The sequence below is a fragment of the Danio aesculapii genome, chromosome 1 (genome assembly GCF_903798145.1).
Source record: "Danio aesculapii chromosome 1, fDanAes4.1, whole genome shotgun sequence".
Taxonomy (NCBI): Eukaryota; Metazoa; Chordata; class Actinopteri; order Cypriniformes; family Danionidae; genus Danio; species Danio aesculapii.
The window spans coordinates 38,008,140-38,028,966 of record NC_079435.1 but is presented as its reverse complement, the minus strand read 5'-3'; the positions used below and the strand labels follow the sequence as shown (position 1 = coordinate 38,028,966).

The 20,827-nt window shown below is 39.3% G+C and overlaps 1 protein-coding gene across 1 annotated transcript in view; it reads right to left on the bottom strand.

Moving 5' to 3' along the window:
• The window catches only part of adgrl3.1 (adhesion G protein-coupled receptor L3.1), a 217,182-nt gene that overhangs the window by 43,259 nt on the left and 153,096 nt on the right, over positions 1–20,827 (bottom strand). The window contains exon 12 of the mRNA XM_056459942.1: positions 26–148. Coding sequence (XP_056315917.1) covers positions 26–148 — 123 coding nt within the window. The remainder of the gene's footprint in view (positions 1–25; positions 149–20,827) is intronic.

Here is a 20,827-nt window from a genome sequence, read left to right as displayed (position 1 = left end):
AGGCAGATGGACAATGACGGATTACCATTGCGTCCTTGCTGTTTGAGTGTGTTGGCTGAGAGATGAATGGAGTTGCCGGTTAGTCCAGATTGGGGGAAGCTTAGATCTGCCAGATTAACATCTGTACTTAGCCGAGCCACCTCCAACTCTGCAAAACACCAACACAAACACAGTCACATTCTGCCACCTATCAGACTGGAGGGCTCATTTTAGCTCTTTTTATAACACAGCCATTTAAAGCACACTTCTTTTGATAGCTTGCATGAACACATGCACTTCCAACATGAAAGAAAGTTTCATCCTTGTCTTAATGTCTGTGCTTTCTCTGGCCAAATGTTAGGAGCATTAAAAAAGTCTTTGTACTCATTTAAAGTATGACATAAAGTGCACATACAAAGTGAGTTATGTGTATGTTTGATCCCCCCGCACATGTTTTTTGCAGGCTCCGGTAGTTCGTTGTTCTAGTTCTGTCTTCTCTTTTGTTTTTCCATCGGTGATGTGCTTTGGCCTTAAAAGCAGGGCTTGAACTGGATCCCCGGTATATTATTTTAGCTAAAATATGAATGACACGTTCGATTTTATACAAACAGTTCTAATCATTCGTGTGAATGTGAGCTAGTTTTCATTTGTCTTTAAAACGCAAACACCTCCACATCTAAAAGCAATATCGATTATCCGGCTCTGGTGAAGCTGGCTATAAAAACAGACACTAATTAATCTCCACTCTGAGTTGGGAAGAAAAAACTTTCTATTTTGAGTGGTAATTTTCTCATTCTGTCTTTCTACTATATTTATCTGCTCCATGTTGGGTTTTTGTATTCAGCATAAATTATTTAGGCTTACTCGTTTTTCATTATTAATAGGCCTGGTTCTATGGGTGTTCTCAAACGAAAGCAGCCCTCAGATGGAGCTTTAATAATAGCATACTGGCAAAAACAATATCGTCAGAGGCATTTATGTATGAATCCACTGACCGCTCTAAACGCAGACGTTCATCCGGTTCTGAGTTCTGCATGCTGTAGTGTGGACGTGATCTAAATAAGAGATTCACTGAATAGAACAGAACTTTATAAGATGGCAGTGATCTATGATTACTAGTGACAGCTTGTTAGAACTAAAGAGAGCACTTTTTGCATGCTTTCTACATCCATTAAATCCATTTAGTATTTGTATAAATCCTTTATTTTTCATGTTATTAGGAACCACAGCCATCTACATTACAAACTGTTGCTGTTTTATGTAAAAAGGACTTTAAAAGCTAAGCTTAGATGCTTGTTGTGACATTATAAAATGACAGCGGTGGTGAGATCATACAGTAAGCTGGGGAGCCGACTGATTATTTAATGTTCTAATATTTTTCTAATGACATTTCAATGTTTTCTGGATAATAAATAGCGTATAGCTATGCATATTATGATTATATAGTCTATTTTGTATAAATATTCTAAGACAAACCCCTTCCTCCAACTTCAACTGTGAATTCCTCATTAGAAAAAAAGCCCATTTATACCGAAAGCAAAAAGACAAAGATAATTATAAAGCTAACTACATTAGCACCCACACCAATGCACAATTTAGAGCAGGATGGATTTTGATTGGTTGTCAGTGTTTTCATTGTTAATTTTCTGGGCACAAATTGTTGTGAAAGTGATTGTACCCATTTCCAATGTTGTTATCAGCTATTCTTCTGTCTTATCTTACTGTTGTTGTTCACAGTCCTAAAAAATGGATAAAATGACAAAGTCTGTTATCAATCAGGGTATCTTCCGTCCATTCCATATCTGTTTTCAAACCCGAGATTTTGGCTTGATTGAATTTTTTTGGCTTAGGGAAGGAAAATGGATAACAACTTTGAAATTCATTATACACATGTAGGTGCTGCTAAAATAGGTGGAAAAAAATAAAAACAAATTGTATGCTTTGTTATAGCCCCAGGGCCCAATGTGCTCTTATTCTGGACCTGTTGACAACTATTAAAAAAACCTAACCAAAAAAACCCACTAAGTAAACAATGTCAATTATTATTATTATTATTATTAATAATATTATTATTTAGGCCTAGAGTAGCTCTGAAACAATCATGCAAACCAGGTGCTCCTAGGAAATGGTTATCTTTGCTCAGAATCAGGTGCACACCAGCAAGAAGTTTGGCGGGAAACTATAGGCATATTATTATTATTTTTATTATTATTATTATTATTATTATTATTATTATTATTATTATTATTATTAATCATTAATTAATTTTCTTTTGTTTCTTAATATTATTATTATTATTATTATTATTATTATTATCATATTATTATATGATTGCTTGGAAGCAATCATGCAAACCAGGTTCTGCTCAAAAATGACTAGATTTGCTCAGCATCAGGTGCACAGCAGCAAGACGTTTGGCAGCAAACTATGACCGTATTTTAACAACAAATGTCTAATAATACTGCTAATTAAAATTTTTATTTAATTTATACATATGCAATGAATGAAAGTCTGCTAACTGATCAAATGATAGAATATGTAAACTTGGTTTATATATAATTAAATAATAATAATTAAAAGCCTTGGAGCTGATCGCAGAGGACTATTATTTTGAGGGCAATGTAACGAGCTCAGATTTGGTTGACCAATCAGAGAAAAAGGAGCATTTCAGCACCGCCTACATGTGTATAATGAATTTTAAAGTCGTTTATCTATTTTCCTATCCTAAACCAAAATAAAACAACCGTTTAGTTTGTTGAAAAACGTCCGTTTTCTAAGTTTTACTTTTTTGGCTGAAAACGGATATGGAAAGGACGGAAGATACCCTGATTGTCATCCTATACTCACCCTACATTTGGCTTGTTCCAAGAAACTATTTGTTTCTTACATTAATAGATCACAGAGAACAACTTTTGAAGAACATTGGTAACTAAATCATTGCTTGTGCCCATTGACTTCCATCCCTACAATGTAAGGCAATGGAGACCAACAGTATGTTCCTTAAAAACATTTTGGTTTCCAACATTCTTCAAAATATCTTCTTTTGTGTCCAGCAGGGAAAAAAATAAATTCATAAAGGTTTAGAACAATGTGACGGTGAGTAAATAGTAAATGCTCATTTGTGGATGAACTATCCTTTATATTGAGAAGGTATGAAAGCGTTTTATTAAAAAGTACTGAATGCAAACATGCTGATAATTTTCAATGCATTTATAATTATGCTACAAGGTACCCAGGGAAGATCCGCATAGTATTTTTCCACTTTTGTTCACATTGTGTATTAAACTCTGTGTCACCCCTCACACTAAAATGAATATATTTAAGAGCACATCAGCAAGAACACTCACCCATTTGCTTCAAGGTAAATTAATGTTAATAACGTAATGTAAATTCATTTACGTTTGGATTCAGGTCACAGCAGAGGTGATAGCTGCTAAAGAGCTCACACTAGCATAGATGGAGTGTTGCAGAGACATTAGAAGAGGATCTGTTCACTCGCGCTAATGTTATCATTTGTAATCAATTTCAAATGAGGCTCCTCTCTTTTCAGTTGATGTGATAAGAGCCAAGTGAGTCGCCGTTTTTAATTTAACAATTTCTTTTTAATGGAAGATAAAAGATGCTTTGCAATCTCAAACTTCATTACAGTCTACGAAGAAAAATACAAGAATATTATATCGAAAGATTTACATGGGATGTTGGTTAAAACTCGCCTGAGTTAGCAACAGTGACAAAAGGCCAAAGCTTAGCCAAGTATTATAGTATAGCCAAGTATAATGAAATATACTTTTATGACACTTGCACTGAATTCATTTCACACAATGTACTTCTTGTGCTCAAATAAATCACTCATACTATACGTTTCTGTCTATTATTTTACAATTAAAAAAGTAGTGGTATGTGAAAAGACTAAAACTGCTGTTAGAAACCTTCAGTACAGAACCTACAGTGTTCATCAGATTGCTTCTCCACAAACAAGGAGAGGGAGAAAAGCACAATACAAATTCAAATTCAAAACATATACCAAAGTCCCTTTAAGGCAAGTCATTTCACTTGGTGGCCATCTTTGAAACACCTCTTGGGCTGTATGCCAAGCTGCTTGCCAAAACTGCTTGCCAAGCTTACAATTGAATTTCATATTAGGAATCACCAATAAAATAAAACGACAACTAACTATTTAGTTTCATTTCTAAAGATCCAAATCACACAAAACCTGCAGAAACTTACGTCTGGTCCCAGCCCCTCCCCCGGAGTATCGTCACTCTATTGACCTTATTCTTTAATGCGGAAGTGCACGCGTTTTTGCGATTGTTTTAGAACTTCCGATTCAGCTGCCTATGGGAGAAATGACTAGGAATATTAAACGGCAGAAAACGGTCAAACTACTTACTCTACAAACAAGTGTTTGCATGACAATACAGACAAAGTAGAATAATATAAGAAGAAAATATCAGTTTCCAACACCAAGCAGCAAAACGAGCTGTTTTTAACGTTTAAAAATGAATGGAAGTGAATGAGACCGGAAGTTTCGAGCCAAAATGATTCAAATGGCTGCGCCCGCTCGTCCGCGGAGAATAAGGTGAATAGCAATCGATAATTGGGTCCTGTACTAGAAAGCAGGCTTTATTTGCCATATGGCGATCGACGATTGGCTCCTGTACTAGTAGGCAGGGCTTTATTCACCATATTGACCGTTACACTTTTCCCCATTAAAAAAGATACAAGTGTTTTTTTTCAAATAAGATCTCAAATGTCTTGTGAATTCTATAGCCTTTGCATACACTCAGGAGATGTGTGGCATTTGACTAATTACTTTTCAGTATGGCTCCAGGATTAATTTCTTTAAAATAACCTAAATAAAATAAATTTAAAATAACTTCTAGATGATGGATAGTAAAGCCCAAAGTGTCTTTTTTCCAAAGATAAATGAACTGTGAATGTAGACCAAATTGTTCAGCAACTGTTACAGTTTTAGATTGGGAAGGTAATTTTTGAGAAAGTGCCTCTGAGGGTGAGGGAAAGAAGGACACCGATATAGTCTCGGAAAACTTTTTACAGAAATCTTATTTTACATGCTATCTTAATTAAATCTGGCTCACACTTTATTTTGATGATCCGTTTGTTGAATTTAAGTTACATTGCATCTACATGCCAACAAACTCCTATTAGATTGGAAGTTTGACTAGAAGTTGACTGTTAGGTTAGAGTTAGTGTAAGTAGACATGTACTTGCAAAGTTCTTATAGTCAGTTACATGTCTGTTTAGCAGCAGCAGTATCAATAGATATTAAGCAGACAGTAATGCTAACACTAATACTCAAATGCACCATAAAAATAAATTGTTACCCAAATTGGAAATATAAACTCATGAGACACTTTCCTGGCATTTTTTTTTTCTAGGTTATTACATGACTAATGTCATGTGTTTGTATATAGAAAAACAAATATTAAACACAGTACAATTTTTCTTTCTCATATTACTTTTAATATTTTTTAGCATGAAACTTTCTAGATTACCATAGTAAAGCCCAAAGTGTCTTTTTTTTCCAAAGACAGATGAGCTGTAAATGTAGACCAAATTATTCAGAAACCGTTACTGTTTTAGTTTGAGATGGTCATTTCTGAGAAAGTGCCTCTGATGATGAGGGAAAAAAGAACACCGATATAGCCTTGGAAAACTTATTTAAGAAAAATATTATTTTTAAAATATATCTTCATCAAATTTGAAATATAAACTCATTATACACTTGCCTGGCATATTTTCTCTAGGTTATTACATGACTGATTTCATGTGTTTCTATATTGAAAAACAAATATTAAACACAGGACAATTTTTCTTTCTCATGGCTTCATAGTGTATAATTTTTTATATTTTTTAGCATGAAACTATATTATCTTAGTAAAGCTCAAAGTGTCTTCTTTCCAATGATACCTAATTTTTTTTTTGTAGCTCACTAGGGTCAAAAACTGTTACTGTTTAAAGTTAGGTTAAACTTTAGTAAGATAACAGACACAGCTGTCTAAATAAATAGGGTGACTATAAAATACACAGTTGGCCAATTAAATCACTTAGGCCAATTAAAATATTATTAATAAAACTGTACTGAGGAAAAAATCATAAGAAAGAATGCTGCTTTCAAACAGAAACATATTTTATCAATGTGCTTTAATTTCAGACAGCTATTTAAGATGTTACAAAGAAAATTAAAGTTAGTCTACTTTAGAAATTTTATGTCGGAATGGGATCTGAGCGATATAGCCGGTTTACCGGTGAGCGTGAGCGGAATGTTAACGGAGCGCTTGCTTTGGGCGGTAAGCGACTGAGTGGAGCATAACTGTTACATAACTGTCCACTGTTGGTCATGTCTTTCTTGTGTTAGACCATTTTGTGTTGTGCTGTGCCGTGCAGTACTGCAGCACTGCCTGTGGTCACGTTCATTTTCAGTAGCCACATCTGTAGGTGTATATCCCCTGAAGTGAGTGCTGGCTAACAGGTTAAGGCTAATTGATAATCATTTGTCATTGTTAGTAATAATGAGAGATTTTACACTCTACATTAGTTATATCTGTAGAAATAATAAAGTTTCCCAAACTAAACATAAAGAGTGAGGACTGAGCGTTTTCATTAAAAAAAACATACACTTGAAAAAGAAATAAAAGCATCCACAAATCAGTGTGTGTGTAGAAACGCATCAATCTATTAAACACCATCTATAAATCAGTGTATTGATTGTCCAGTATGCTTTAAGACACTGCTTCGTGAACAATGTTTATTTATCGAGTTTAGATGAAAGACACCTTTGGCTGGCCAAATGGCTTTATAAATTCACTTTGAGACATGAAAGTATGTGTGTGCATGTGCGAATGTGGTATATCACATCAGCGTGTGAAGTCTACAGTTCCCAAGGGGAGCGATGAGTTATACAACAGCCGTGCTACGAAGTTATACATCTTTAAATCACATCTGAATCTGTAAGTGTGTGTGTGTGTGTGTGTGTGTGTGTGTGTGTTCGCATGCGAGAGCATTATTAAAATCATTTTCCTCATATCTGCAGGTGGTCTCTAGGCCAAGCTACAGGCGGTTTATGTAATTTTCTGTCCAGCTTTGTAATATAAAGTAGCTCTGTATGTGTCTGTTCGTGCACAAATGTGCGTTTGATGAATTACAGATTTCTGTTGCACGTTAAACCAAATAAAATCCTCATTAAAGGCACATTTTTAACACCCTTCTGATCTCATTTAATAGATGATATGTTTCTGTCATCATTACACTCATTTATTTACAATCTGCATCACACTATACCTCTCTAATAATCAAAATGATGTTCCTGAAATGAGTTCTAATTATGCAAGTCAGATGGTGCAAATTTTCCCAGTAGCTGCTCTCGAATGAGAGATAACATATTGTATATCTTCGTCTGCAGATGACTGAATCGCTGAGTTCTGACAAACTTAGTGTGATCTTAGTCTTCTCAGACCTGTCGTAAAGCTGAACGCACCACGGATTACCTGTTAGGCGTTTATTTCTGGTCTAGGGAAAGAATATCCTGAATAAAGGAATATAAAAAAAAGAGTATTTTGAAGCGGAAAGAGAGAGAAAACACAAAGAAAACCTGAAGTAATAAACTCATACCCCCCAGGGTAATGATCAGAGGGATACGGTCTGTGTTTGTGTGTGTGTGAGAGAGAGAGAAAGATCCATAAGGAACAGAACGGCCCAGTTATATAAACCACTTCAAGCACCGCACAGCAGATATGGTGCCTTCAAAGCAGACACACACACACACAAACACACGCATACACACACACACAGGCTGCAGGGGTGCTCACACTGTGCTAACCTAATTAGCTGAAACTAGTCTTCACAGAAAACTGTGCACTGAAACACACATGTGTAATCCATAAGCACGCTCTGTTCGAAATCAGACGAGTCGTTCGGATCGCTTTTAAAAGATTTAGAGCATCCTGTGTCACCTAAATATGACAATATCTGCATTCGCTTTCTAAAAAAAGCCCTTTCCAACATATTCTCTGCTCTTTAGTGTACACATTCATTTAACAAGAACAGCTCGCAGCATAAAGAAAGCCTTAAAGGAGCAGAAACGAGAGAGAGAGAATGAGAGAAGAAATACGTTTCTCATTTGAATAAACGGATAATGGTGGGAGATTTTGTCTGCGAGATTAAGATTGGCTTTCGGCGAAGATTTGAGATTGAAGATCAAAAACGAAGAACATAATGATAAAAACGCTATTTTCTTTTTACTGAAAGGCTTATGTATGCAAAAAAGGATTTGAGCTCGCTGCTGAAAAGCATCTAAGAAGTTCTGCATATTCATTTCTTGATTAAGTCTTATGTAAAAGACAAACAGACATGCACGGTTGCGTAAGTCCATGTTTCATGACTTGTTTTCTTTTTGTGTAGCGCTGGCTCCTAACTACAGCTCATGTCCGGTCTGTCTGTAGCACACAATGTGGAAATGTGAAAATAAATATGCTGAGTGACATGACACAATCTCCTCAGTCCAGATGTTTTGTTGGTGCCTGATATTCAGTCGTGTTGATAGCGATTTTTGACCAATTAGAAAAAACACTAAGAGTAAAGCTAATAATGATCAAGCTAAAACAACAGTAGCAAGTTATTTATAAAATGCAGTGTTGCAGTCAAGTGCTAAGTGAAAATTTGTGTGGTTAGCATGTACTCTTATAAATAAATGCACCAAAGGTGTCAACTGGGGTGGTAGCTTTTCAAAATGTACACTCTTTCTATTTAGGTACTAATACAGTATGTTCATTTAGGATAGCAATGGGTCTTTTGGTTACAAAGATATAAATAACATTTTAGTTTTACTTTTAACTTTTTTTTCTGAGAGTGCATCTTGTGTTTAGCACTTGTTGAAAGAAGTGCAGTTAGCTTAGATCTGGGGTGCATTTATTGAACAACAGCATTGCTGTATCATACACTGCATGAAAACCTTGATTTTTGTTCACAGGTTTGAAAGTTCCTGCTAACCTGTGACAAAAACTGCCTAAAAGAAACCACTCTATGCAGGTGTGAAATGGGCTGTACCCACTAGTGTGACTTGCTTTGATTAGCATATGATTGAAACCACCTCAAGGTCTCCACTCTACCTATTAGATAAAGATAAAATGTAAAAAACAGAAAAGCATTTGTGATTGGTTATAGACTGGCTGCTACTGTATGTGTCAGCCTAGCCAATTACAATGCATTGTGATAAAACCCCTCCCATTTTATGATTTAATAAAAATATATTATATATATTATATATTATATAACAATCATTAAAATACATTGGTAATGGATTATTTTTATTACTCATACCCCCGGTTTCACAAACAAGGTTTAAGGCTATAGTCAAGATTAAATTGCATGTTTGAGTTGTCTCAACTCAAAATAACTTGCGCTGAGATGTCATAAAATACGTCAGTGTCATTTTTTTTGTCTCCAGGTGCACACTAGTAATGCATTTTTCTAAGGCCCTTTTTATAAATGTGGCTTAAAGCCTAATTTAACTAAGGACTAGTCTTGGCTTAATCTAAGCCCTGTTTGTGAAACTGGGCCATAATGCACTAAAGTACCACCTAACTAAAGACATGATTCCTCATGTTAAGAGACATTTTGATAAAATGTAAGAGGTTTATTAATGTAGTTAAGACAAATTGTACCAATGTTTTTTAAAAAACACACAAAAGTAAGTACAATGATACATTTTTTGTAGTGCAAATATGAATGTGCATCATGGCTTTAAATGTTTTGTGCTGCCTCAGGGTTGTAGTTCGGTGAGGCATTCTTTTCATTTGGACCACATTGATTAATATCTCCTGCTAATTAGGACATTTTTAAGAAAAAAATAATGTTATTGTTGTTGAAAAAAAATGAATAGACTTTACTATTTCTGTTCGCCTATAGATACAAGATACATGGATTACTTTTACATCCAAGATGAGTTTTGGTATTAAACTAGTAGTTTTTTTTTTTTTTGCCTTGGTCTATCTTTCCCCTGTATATTAAAACATGTAGACAAGCAAAATATTTATTTTCTTTTACAAACACTATTACTAGTACTTCATATTCTACTACTAAACGAAACAAAAAAGCACTTACAATAGCATGTAGCAGAATCTCATTGTTACAATATTGTGCGTTTTAAATATGATTATTAATTATTGATATTATTAAAGGAAAAATCTGTTAATGTAGATAATATCTTAAAAAGATGTTACTCCACCTTGAGGTATATCATTATAGACATTTTATGTTTTAACTTGTGTGGTTCAAAGTGATGGATCTGTGACAGAGTTCAGGAAAGACTTATAATAATAACACTTAATAATAATAATAATAATAATAATAATAATAATAATTCCTTACATTTATATAGCGCTTTCCTGGACACTCAAATCGCTTTACACATTATTGGAGGGAATCTCCTCCTCCACCACCAGTGTGCAGCATCCACTTGGATGAGGCAACGGCAGCCATATTGCGCCAGACCACACACCAGCTGATTGATGGGGAGGAGACAGAGTTTTGTATATTGTGATATGGGGATTGTTAGGACGCCATGATGGACAGTGAACAGAGGGCAAATTTGGCTAGGACTACCCCAACACTTTTTTAAAGGACATCCTGGGATTTTTAAGAGTCAGGACCTCGGTTTAACATCTCATCCAAAAGACAGCACTCACTGAGCAGTATAGAGTCCCCATCAATATACTGGGGTGTTAGGACCCACACGGACCACAGATTGAGTGCCCCTGCTGGCCTCACTAACACCACTTCCAGCAGCAACTTAGCTTTCCCATGTGGTCTCCCATCCAGGTACTGATCAGGCACAGCCTTGCTTAGCTCCAATGGGCAGCTATGTGAGAGTTGAAGAGAGCTAGCTGCCGCCTTGTTACTACACTTGTCACTACATACTGCTATACCCTGGTAGGTCAGCCAAGAGTTATGTCCTGGTTTGGGAAATGTAGAGCTGTAATGACATCATTTCTGAGTGATCTGTTACACATGGTGTCTATGGCACAATGGACGGACACCAAAATATGTACCCACAAACAAATATAGCAAGGACTGTTCACTTCTGAGAGTTTCAGCACCAGCCAAGTAACTGCCATTGGTGTGAATGAGAATGCAAATAGTTTTGTCCATGCATATATAGAAAGAAGAGATCACACAGATGTCGAGGAGATTTTTTTGATGTTGATTCTCCTTTAATCAAACCCTCTAAAAACATGTAAAACATCAAGGCCAAACAACTAAGGCAGATGATCAGATGCCCAAAACAACAACACAAAACCCACTGGTGATGAAATACACAGAGAGAGGGGAAAAAAGGCAGGCTAGAGGGCAATCCCATGGAGAGCTATTTCTCTCAAACGAGATGCATGTGAACTGGCCTTGAGTGGTGGAATGGCGGATAAATTGTTTGCCAGGAACGATAAATTTCCCCCTTTGCGCTGTGAAAGCGCTGGAGCAGAATAGAGTGGTTAGCATGGATCTCTGAGCACCATCCCCCTCCCCCATTCCTTTCCTTTTTATCTTTTTGTTTTCTTTCATTTGTTCTCTTCCTCTCCCTTTCATCCTCTCTTTTCCACTCAGTCAGTTCACACTGCATTTGTCTGTCTCGCTCGTTCTGTCTCTGGTAATGTTCCGTTCATTCTGTCTCCTCCTCAGTATTGTTCTTCCTGCTGTTCTCACGTCTTCCCTTATTACATTTCAAATCTTTGCCACCGCTTCTCTCATTTTCTTCCTCTCCCTACTTTCACTGTCTCTCTATGTCACTGTAAACCATAAAAAATTAAAGAAAGCGTTCTTCAAAAACTGAAAATGCTGTCATTATTTAAGCATACCCATGTCGCTCCAACCCCACATTTCCATACAACATAAAAGGAGAATTTCTGGATATTGTGCGAGTTGCTCATTAGAACTATCAGGGACTAGAGCTCTCAAACTTTAAAAAAAGGCTGCAAAAATACAAAACGTGTTAAATGCAACATAGGCTCAAACGTAGTCCTTTATAATAATTATGTAGCCAGAGCTACAGTGCTCAGGATACAGTATTTAAGTACACCCCTCACAAATCTTTCTTTTAAATTCATATTTTTAATAGGAAGGTGTACAATATTATATTTGTGCATATACATTAGATTAGTCAGAACTGAAGCCAAATCGGGAGCTTAGCTAACAAAATAACTTACAACAAAGGTCCAAAAACTAGCACACCCATATTTAAATGTTATAGAAAAATATTCAGAAATATTCAGAAGCAGAAAAAATGAAAAATGTAATTGAAATTTTGTAGGTTGTAATTTTTTTGCAATATTTAGCTTGAGTTTAATTGTATTATCTTTTAATTTCTAAATATGTTTGGTGACTAAATTATTATTTTAATAATATATATCTGTTTAATAAATCTGTTTTCTTTAAATGTACCAAAATGTATTGCCTATATTCACTGAGAAATAAATAAAAATATTCATTTTCAAAATGGGGTGTACTCAATTATGCTGAGCACTGTATGTATGGCTGCATTTCATCTTTAAAACGAACACTATGGGGCTTTTCCTTTTCTGGATTGGGTGGAGATAGGGCAGGGGGTGGGTGGGTCAACCTGTGCTTTTTAAAACCCTTTTGGTTGGGTTTAGGGAAGGGGGAGGGTGGGGTGATCAGTCAGTTGGTTGGTCAGTCAGTTGACAGCGGTCTCTGATGGATTTACGTGAGAACAGCAGGCTCGAATGGCTACTTAAGAGAGAATTTCTAGATCTGAAAAAGTGTACACAGCGGTGTCTGACGGATTCACAAATACAAAAAAATGCAAAAGAAAAAATAAAGCTCCTGGGACTTATTTTGCTCTCTCCAGAAATGTATATAGGGGTACGCAATCAGAATGAGCCTGGGTTACATACAAAATGTCAATATAAGCCAAGTGGAATGCAACCAAATTAAAGTATACAAAAATATGATTGTACAAAATAATGAAAAAGTAGGTGGTACTGGCTGTCAGGTTAAGCTTCAATTGGACTAATTAAATGCTAATAAAAATGCTTAACACAATGCATTACAGATGCATGAACATTCAAGGCTTTAATCATGTCTGTACTTTAGTCGTCATTATCTGAGCTTGGGTGAGAAATGAGTCAGGGCTGTCTTCTCAGAATGAACAGATGAGGCAAAAAGAAAAGGAAAAAAATACCCTGTGGATGAAAATCTGCTTTTGAAAACACCATTGCTTGGGTTTAGGGAAGGTATTAGGTTAGTGGTTTACTTGGTGATATGTATGTCAAGGACGTGTCACTGAAACATGGGACAAGACATGTTCTATCTGAGTCTAAAATTGTCATATGTTGTGACAAATTTTATTTGATATAAAATGAAAAAGGATACTCTTATGGTAACTTCACTATTCATCTTTACAATAAGATTAAGCATTTTGTTTTTATGCACATCCATTTTTTATGAGATTGTGTGTAAATCATTTCACAACAAATGTGATATGCTGAGATATACTGTCATCTCATATCAGTATGGTCACACTTAACTCGGACAGTAACACCACTTGACAAAAATGTAAGTCTGTAACCATCATCTAAAGCTGTGGGATGCTGGGATTATATCTTGTCAGAGGAACAACATAAATGTATATCTTCTAAACAAATACCCATTTTTATTAGTAGATGACATCATAGACAGCTAAAAATGCATGTCATGTCATTCACCCCTAAATTAATATATAAATATGTAATTATATATGAATATGGCAGGATCTCTGTGTCATGAAGAGTGTAGAGCAAGCAACGTCTCCAGGTTCTTTGAGAACCAGACCAAAAACGTTATATGCACTTTTGGCTATGGTTTTTTTTAAACAAAGCTGCAATTATTTTATTTATGTTAAAACAGCTTGGCTGGTGTTATGAAGCGGACAGGAGACAGAGGTAAGGAAACGTTAGGGTGTTTATTAAATGACAACAAGGAGCACATGAAGGATAGCCAGGAGGATCAGGAATGATGTTGGGGTCTTTTCCTCCGTGGCTGGGTAACAGGAATACACGAGGATGGACAGCACACACCAGATACAGCTGACAGAGGATGACACAGACTTGGAAGGACTGGAAGACAGGACGATTCGGGAGGACCAGGAAGACTAGGAGGAATACAAAGAGAACAGGTAAGTAAATCGTTTGTTTTAGCTGAGGATGACTACGCTGAGTGGTCGCTCAGTTGTCCGCTTTCGTCGAGACGAGCCCGGACAATGAGCGACTGGAGTGCTGTGCTTTTATCTGGTGCTCGTGAATGTGATGCAGCTGTGTGCTCATTAGAAGTCAGGTGATGGTGATCTTCGTGAGTGGGGGTCGTGAGAGCCTGACCAATCCATGACAGTACCCCCCATCCCCAGGGCCCGCTCCTGAGGGCCGACACCTCCGACGCCGTGGTGGTCTCCCTCTGCCTCTAGGCGCTGGGAACTCAGGGTGGCTCTCATGAAACTCCACCATGAGACTAGGATCGAGAATATCAGCTCTGGGAACCCATGTCCTTTCTTCGGGGCCGTACCCTTCCCAGTCCACCAGGTACTCCAACTGGCCACCACGACGTCGGGAACGCAAGATCTCCTTCACTGCGTAGACGGCTCCTTCTTCTAGGAGCAGTGGAGGAGGGGGTTCCTCTTCGTGGTCAGGCTCTGTGGAGGGAAGAACAGGATCGTGATAGGGTTTCAGGAGTGATACGTGGAATGTAGGGTGAATACGGTAGTGAGAGGGTAATTGTAGTTTGTAGGTGACGGGGTTAACCTGTTCCACGATGGTGAAGGGACCAACAAATCGGGGACTTAACTTGCGAGAGGGCAGTCGCATGCGTATGTCCCGGGTGGATAGCCACACCTTTTGTCCGGGTGTGTATCTGGGTTCTTCAGACCTTCTCCTATCGGCGGTTACCTTGCTTCGACGGACTGCCCTCTGCAGATGTTGATGAGCCTCGTCCCAGACTCTCTCGCTCTCCCGGAACCAGTGATCCACTGCGGGGACATCAGATGGTTTCGCCATCCCAGGGAAAGAGCGGTGGTTGGAAGCCCAGGACGCACTGGAATGGCGTGAGTCCGGTGGAGGGTTGCCGCAGTGAATTTTGGGCATATTCTGCCCAGCCCAAATACTGGCTCCAGGAGTTCTGGTGACCACTGCAGAAGGTCCTCAGGAACCGTCCCACCTCCTGAATCTTCCTCTCTGTCTGCCCGTTGGTTTGGGGATGATATCCAGAAGAGAGGCTGACGGCCACACCTAGGAGCTTGAAGAAGGCTTTCCATAGACGTGAGATGAACTGTGGACCTCTGTCCGACACAATATCTTCTGGAATACCAAATGACCTGAAGACTTGATTAAAGATATTGTCGGCAGTTTCAAAGGCTGTGGGAAGACCTTTCAGAGGGATTAGTTTGACAAACTTTGAGAATCTATCTACTATGACTAGAATACAGGTATTACCTTCTGACGAAGGGAGGTCAGTGATAAAGTCCACTCCTAGGTGTGACCAGGGACGGTTCGGAATCGGCAAGGGATGGAGCTTTCCAGCGGGTAGATGACGTGGGCTCTTGGATTGGGCACAGTCCTTACAGCCCTGAACATATTGCCTCACATCCCTAGCCATGTTTGGCCACCAGAATCGTTGGGATACTAGCGAGAGAGTATTGTTGATCCCTGGATGTCCAGTGCCTAGCGAGGTATGTAAGGAGTGGATCAGATCTACCCGGTGTTCAGGTGGTATGAACTGCCGATGAGGAGGGCATCCCGGCGGAGCAGGGGCTTCCGGAGTGGCAACGACTGGAGGAGCGTTCCAGGTGATCGGACAAATGGAGATGTGTTCGGGAAGAATCTTCGTTGGGAGTTCTTCATGATCGTGATGCTCGTGTAAACGAGAGAGAGCGTCTGCTCTTAGATTCTTGGGTCCTGGACGATAGGAAATGGAGAAAATCAAAACGTGAGAAGAAAAGTGACCATCTGGCTTGACGTGGACATAGTCTCTTGGCCTCTTTGATGTATTGGAGGTTTTGTGATCTGTGATCACCTGGAACGGATGTTTGGCTCCCTCCAACCAGTGACGCCACTCCTCCAAGGCTAGCTTGATTGCTAGAAGCTCCCTGTCTCCTATGCTGTAATTCTGCTCCGCCGGGCTCAACTTCCGAGAGAAATAGGCACAGGGATGCAGTCGGGGCGGTGTATCATGATGTTGAGATAATACTGCCCCGACGCCGGTGGTGGATGCGTCCACTTCCACCACGAAAGGAAGATTTGGGTCAGGATGAGTCAGGAGTGGGGCCCTTGTGAACTCCTTCTTAAGAAGGCGGAAGGCTGCGGCTGCTTCTTTGGTCCACTCCAGTCCTTTGGGTTTACCCTTGAGGAGATTAGTGAGAGGTGATGTAATCCTGCTGTAGTCCTTGATAAACCGTCTATAAAAGTTAGCAAACCCAAGAAACCTCTGGAGCTCCTTAATGGAAGTGGGTTCTGACCAGGATAGAACAGCCTCAATTTTCTTCCCATCCATACGTATACCGGTTTGGTCAATGATGTATCCCAAGAAATGAATCGACTTCTGGTGGAATGAGCATTTCTCCGCTTTGAGGTAGAGGTGATGTTCTCTCAATGTGTGTAGGACCTCCGCAACGTGTTGGCGATGTTCGGCCTCACTCCGGGAGTAAATGAGGATGTCATCTATGTACACTATTACACAGTGGTGAAGAAACTCCCGGAGGACTTCATGAATGAAGTTTTGGAATACGGAGGGGGCGTTGACCAGACCGTAAGGCATGACCTCATATTCATAGTGGCCAGTAGGGGTCACGAATGCTGTCTTCCATTGGTCCCCCTCACGTATTCTTATCAGATTATACGCGCTGCGGAGGTCCAATTTAGTGAAGACTTTAGCTTCTCGGAGCTGTTCCAAAGCGGCTGGTACCAGAGGAAGGGGATATCGGTATTTTACTGTACCGTTATTTAGGACCCTGTAGTCGATGCATGGACGCAGCCCTCCGTCCTTCTTGGCCACAAAGAAGAAGCTTGAGGCGGCTGGTGATTTTGAGTGACGTATGTACCCCTGACTCAGAGCCTCCCTTATATAATCTTCCATTGCCTGATTCTCTGGAAGCGAGAGCGGGTAGATCCTACCTCTTGGCAACTGGGCATCTGGAACTAGGTCGATCGCGCAGTCCCATGGCCGATGCGGCGGTAGCTGGGAAGCTCTCTTGGGGCAGAAGACATCATGAAAGGAGCTGTACTCCTTAGGAATGTGGATAGACTGCTTCTCAGGAGGGCTCTCGACCGATGTTGCAAACAAAGAAATGGGGTTCCGACCTTGAAGAGGGAGATTTGGAAAACAGGCAGGTGTACATCCAGATCCCCATTTCTTTATCTCTCCTGTGCCCCAAGAGATGATGGGATCGTGCTTCACCAGCCACGGGCGCCCTAGAATGATGTCCATATTTGCACCCTCCAGAACCAGAAATTGAATCCTCTCTTGATGTAACAACCCCACTTGAAGAAGGATGTCTTCGCATTGTCGATGGATACGGGTCGAAGATCGAGTGCACTGGGTTATCGGTTGTATCTGGTATATATGCGAGGACGCCTCAGTACGGAGGTGGAGTTGACGACAGAGGGATTGGGAGATGAAGTTCCCTGCTGACCCGGAGTCGATGAGGGCTGTGACAAGGAGAGAAATAGAGGCAGTAGTTATTTGTACGGTGGTAGTAAGTGGTTTACATTGTTCAATATTCGTACTGAATACACTCACTGAAGTCCGAATGGGACGAAGGGGACACTCCATACGGGGTGTGTCCACTGACACCGCAGTATAGACACAGACCCCGGGTCAGCCTCCTCTGTCGTTCCGCTGATGTCAGTCTTCCAGACTCTATTATCATGGGTTCTGGTTCTGGAGAGGCTGTTGACTCAGGCGATTGGAGGAGTGCAGACGAGGGGGTGATGGTGTCCTGTTGATAGGAACGGAGACGATCGGAACATCGGAGAGAATGTTGGATGAATCTCTCCAGACCCATTGTATCATCTAATGTGGCCAGTTGGATTCGGAGAGTGGGTTCCAAGCCGAGCCGGTACGTGGTCAACAACGATCTCTCATTCCATCCACTTGCAGCTGCTAGAGTGCGAAACCGGAGAGCATATTCCTGTGTAGATAGAGTACCTTGCTTTAGATGATACAGCTGCTCTCCAGCGGCTACTTCCCCATCAGAACGTCCAAACACCTCTTTGAAATACTCCGTGAAGGTAGTGATGGAATTCATGACCGGCCCGGCTTGGTTCCAGATCGTCTCAGCCCATTTAAGTGCAGGTCCAGAGAGTAGAGATACGATGTAGGCGATCTTCGACTTATCTGTGGGATATAGAGAAGGTTGCATTTCGAATATGAGGGAACATTGTAACAGAAAACCATTGCACTCCCCCGCTCCGCCTGAGTAGGGCGCTGGTCGGGCCATGGGACTGGAAGGAAGGGCCGAAGAAGAAACTGTGGAGGCGGAAGTGCTCGGTGCTGGTGGTGCGTTGGAAAGTGGAGCTGGTGGCTGTAGAATCCGCTTCAACTGGTCCACCAGCTCTTGAAGGTGATCGGGGGGTGCTCATGTTGTCGTCGTTATGGGTCCGGGCTTCTGTTATGAAGCGGACAGGAGACAGAGGTAAGGAAACGTTAGGGTGTTTATTAAATGACAACAAGGAGCACATGAAGGATAGCCAGGAGGATCAGGAATGATGTTGGGGTCTTTTCCTCCGTGGCTGGGTAACAGGAATACACGAGGATGGACAGCACACACCAGATACAGCTGACAGAGGATGACACAGACTTGGAAGGACTGGAAGACAGGACGATTCGGGAGGACCAGGAAGACTAGGAGGAATACAAAGAGAACAGGTAAGTAAATCGTTTGTTTTAGCTGAGGATGACTACGCTGAGTGGTCGCTCAGTTGTCCGCTTTCGTCGAGACGAGCCCGGACAATGAGCGACTGGAGTGCTGTGCTTTTATCTGGTGCTCGTGAATGTGATGCAGCTGTGTGCTCATTAGAAGTCAGGTGATGGTGATCTTCGTGAGTGGGGGTCGTGAGAGCCTGACCAATCCATGACAGCTGGAGTGCTGACAAAATTTGTTTTTATTCTATATTTTATTTTACTTATAAAAATGGTTCTACTCTGTTTTAGCTGACAGCAAACACAGAGTGATTCTTAATAAATAATACTTTGAAAGAATAAAATATGGTGTAGTATCGATTTAGTATTGATATGGTGATATTTAATTTAGATATCGTATCAAATCAAAGTCAAATTATTGGTATCTTGCAACACTAGTTCTATCTGATACAAAGTATTTCAGCTATTTCAGCTAGGACTAGCTAAAGTTAATTAACATTGTCTATGTATTTCAATTATACTTTTTTTAAAAGTTCAATTGATTGGCTTGATTATTTCAATACATATCTGAAACACACAGTGTGAAATTCAACAACAAATAAATCATTTCCATACAGTAACTAAAATGTTCATATATACAGTTGAAGTCAGAATTATTAGCCACCGTGTTTATTTTTCCCCCAGTTTTTGTTTAACAGAGAGAAAATTTTTTCAACACATTTCTAAACATAATAGTTTTAATAACTCATTTCTAATAACTGATTTGTTTTATCTTTGCCATGATGACAGTAAATAATATTTGACTAGATATTTTTCAAGACACTTCTATACAGCTTAAAGTGACCTGTAGTGGTTTTGTAATCTGAAACATGCAACAAAACATACCCTGAGCAACGCAGTGAACGCATGTCATGTTTCGACAAAATGTAGGCTTTCCAATGAGCCTGGGCTGAAAATGTCACAGCATATTACAATAAGTAAAAAAGAGAAAAGTTATCTCATTAAAGAAAAAAAAGACAAACTCTTTCTTGACAAACTTATTCGAATATATCGTCTAAATAAAACATGCTGGTCGATCAGTAACTGCTGATCATGGCTTACAAAGAAAGAATCAATCATTCGTTTGCAGTTCCTGGAAAAGTTACAGGCCAATTTACTGTTATTTGCTCAACAAAGCTATTTTTTATTTGTAGTCGAGATTTGGTGAATGTTAATGTTAAACCGTGGTGTGTCTGAGCATGTGTGTGAATGAGAGAGAGAGACAGAGAGAGTGATCTTCTGGTTTTGAGCGATGGTTGCAGTTAGAAGACTTCCGTGCAGTGTTTTGATGAATGTTACGGTTATATATGTGTGTGTGTGGGGTGGAACATAAATGTGAGACAGCATTTGTCACTATTTGTGCATAAAGGTATGAATGACAGAGCAAGTTCAGCATGTTTCCTTTGCTTGTTTATTGAAATTTAGCTTTATGCTAGAGTTGTGAGAAAGAGACTGAAATTCATTTGAAAATTTGGTCCCACTTTATATTAAGTGTCGCTTATACCTGTGAACTTACACAGTAACTAGATGTGTAAGTAGTATGTAACTACAGTGTATGTACATACTGGTACATAGTATTTACTTGTGTAATACTGGTGTAACTACACACATGTAACAACCCATAATAGTATGTGTAAGTTCAAATGTGTAACAGGACATTAATAACACAATCTTTGGTAAACTACCCCTTTAATGTAAATTACTGATGTGATTCTACAATTTACCTTAAAACAACATTTAAAAATAAAGCATTTGTATATTTCTATATACATGTATACTTTTTGGGAGAGGTTTGCTTTTGCTAAACAGTTGCACAAAAGGCTTGGGTTTTATATATTACACAGTAATTTGTGATCATTGTACACTTAATATTGAGTGGACAGTTCCTGAGGAT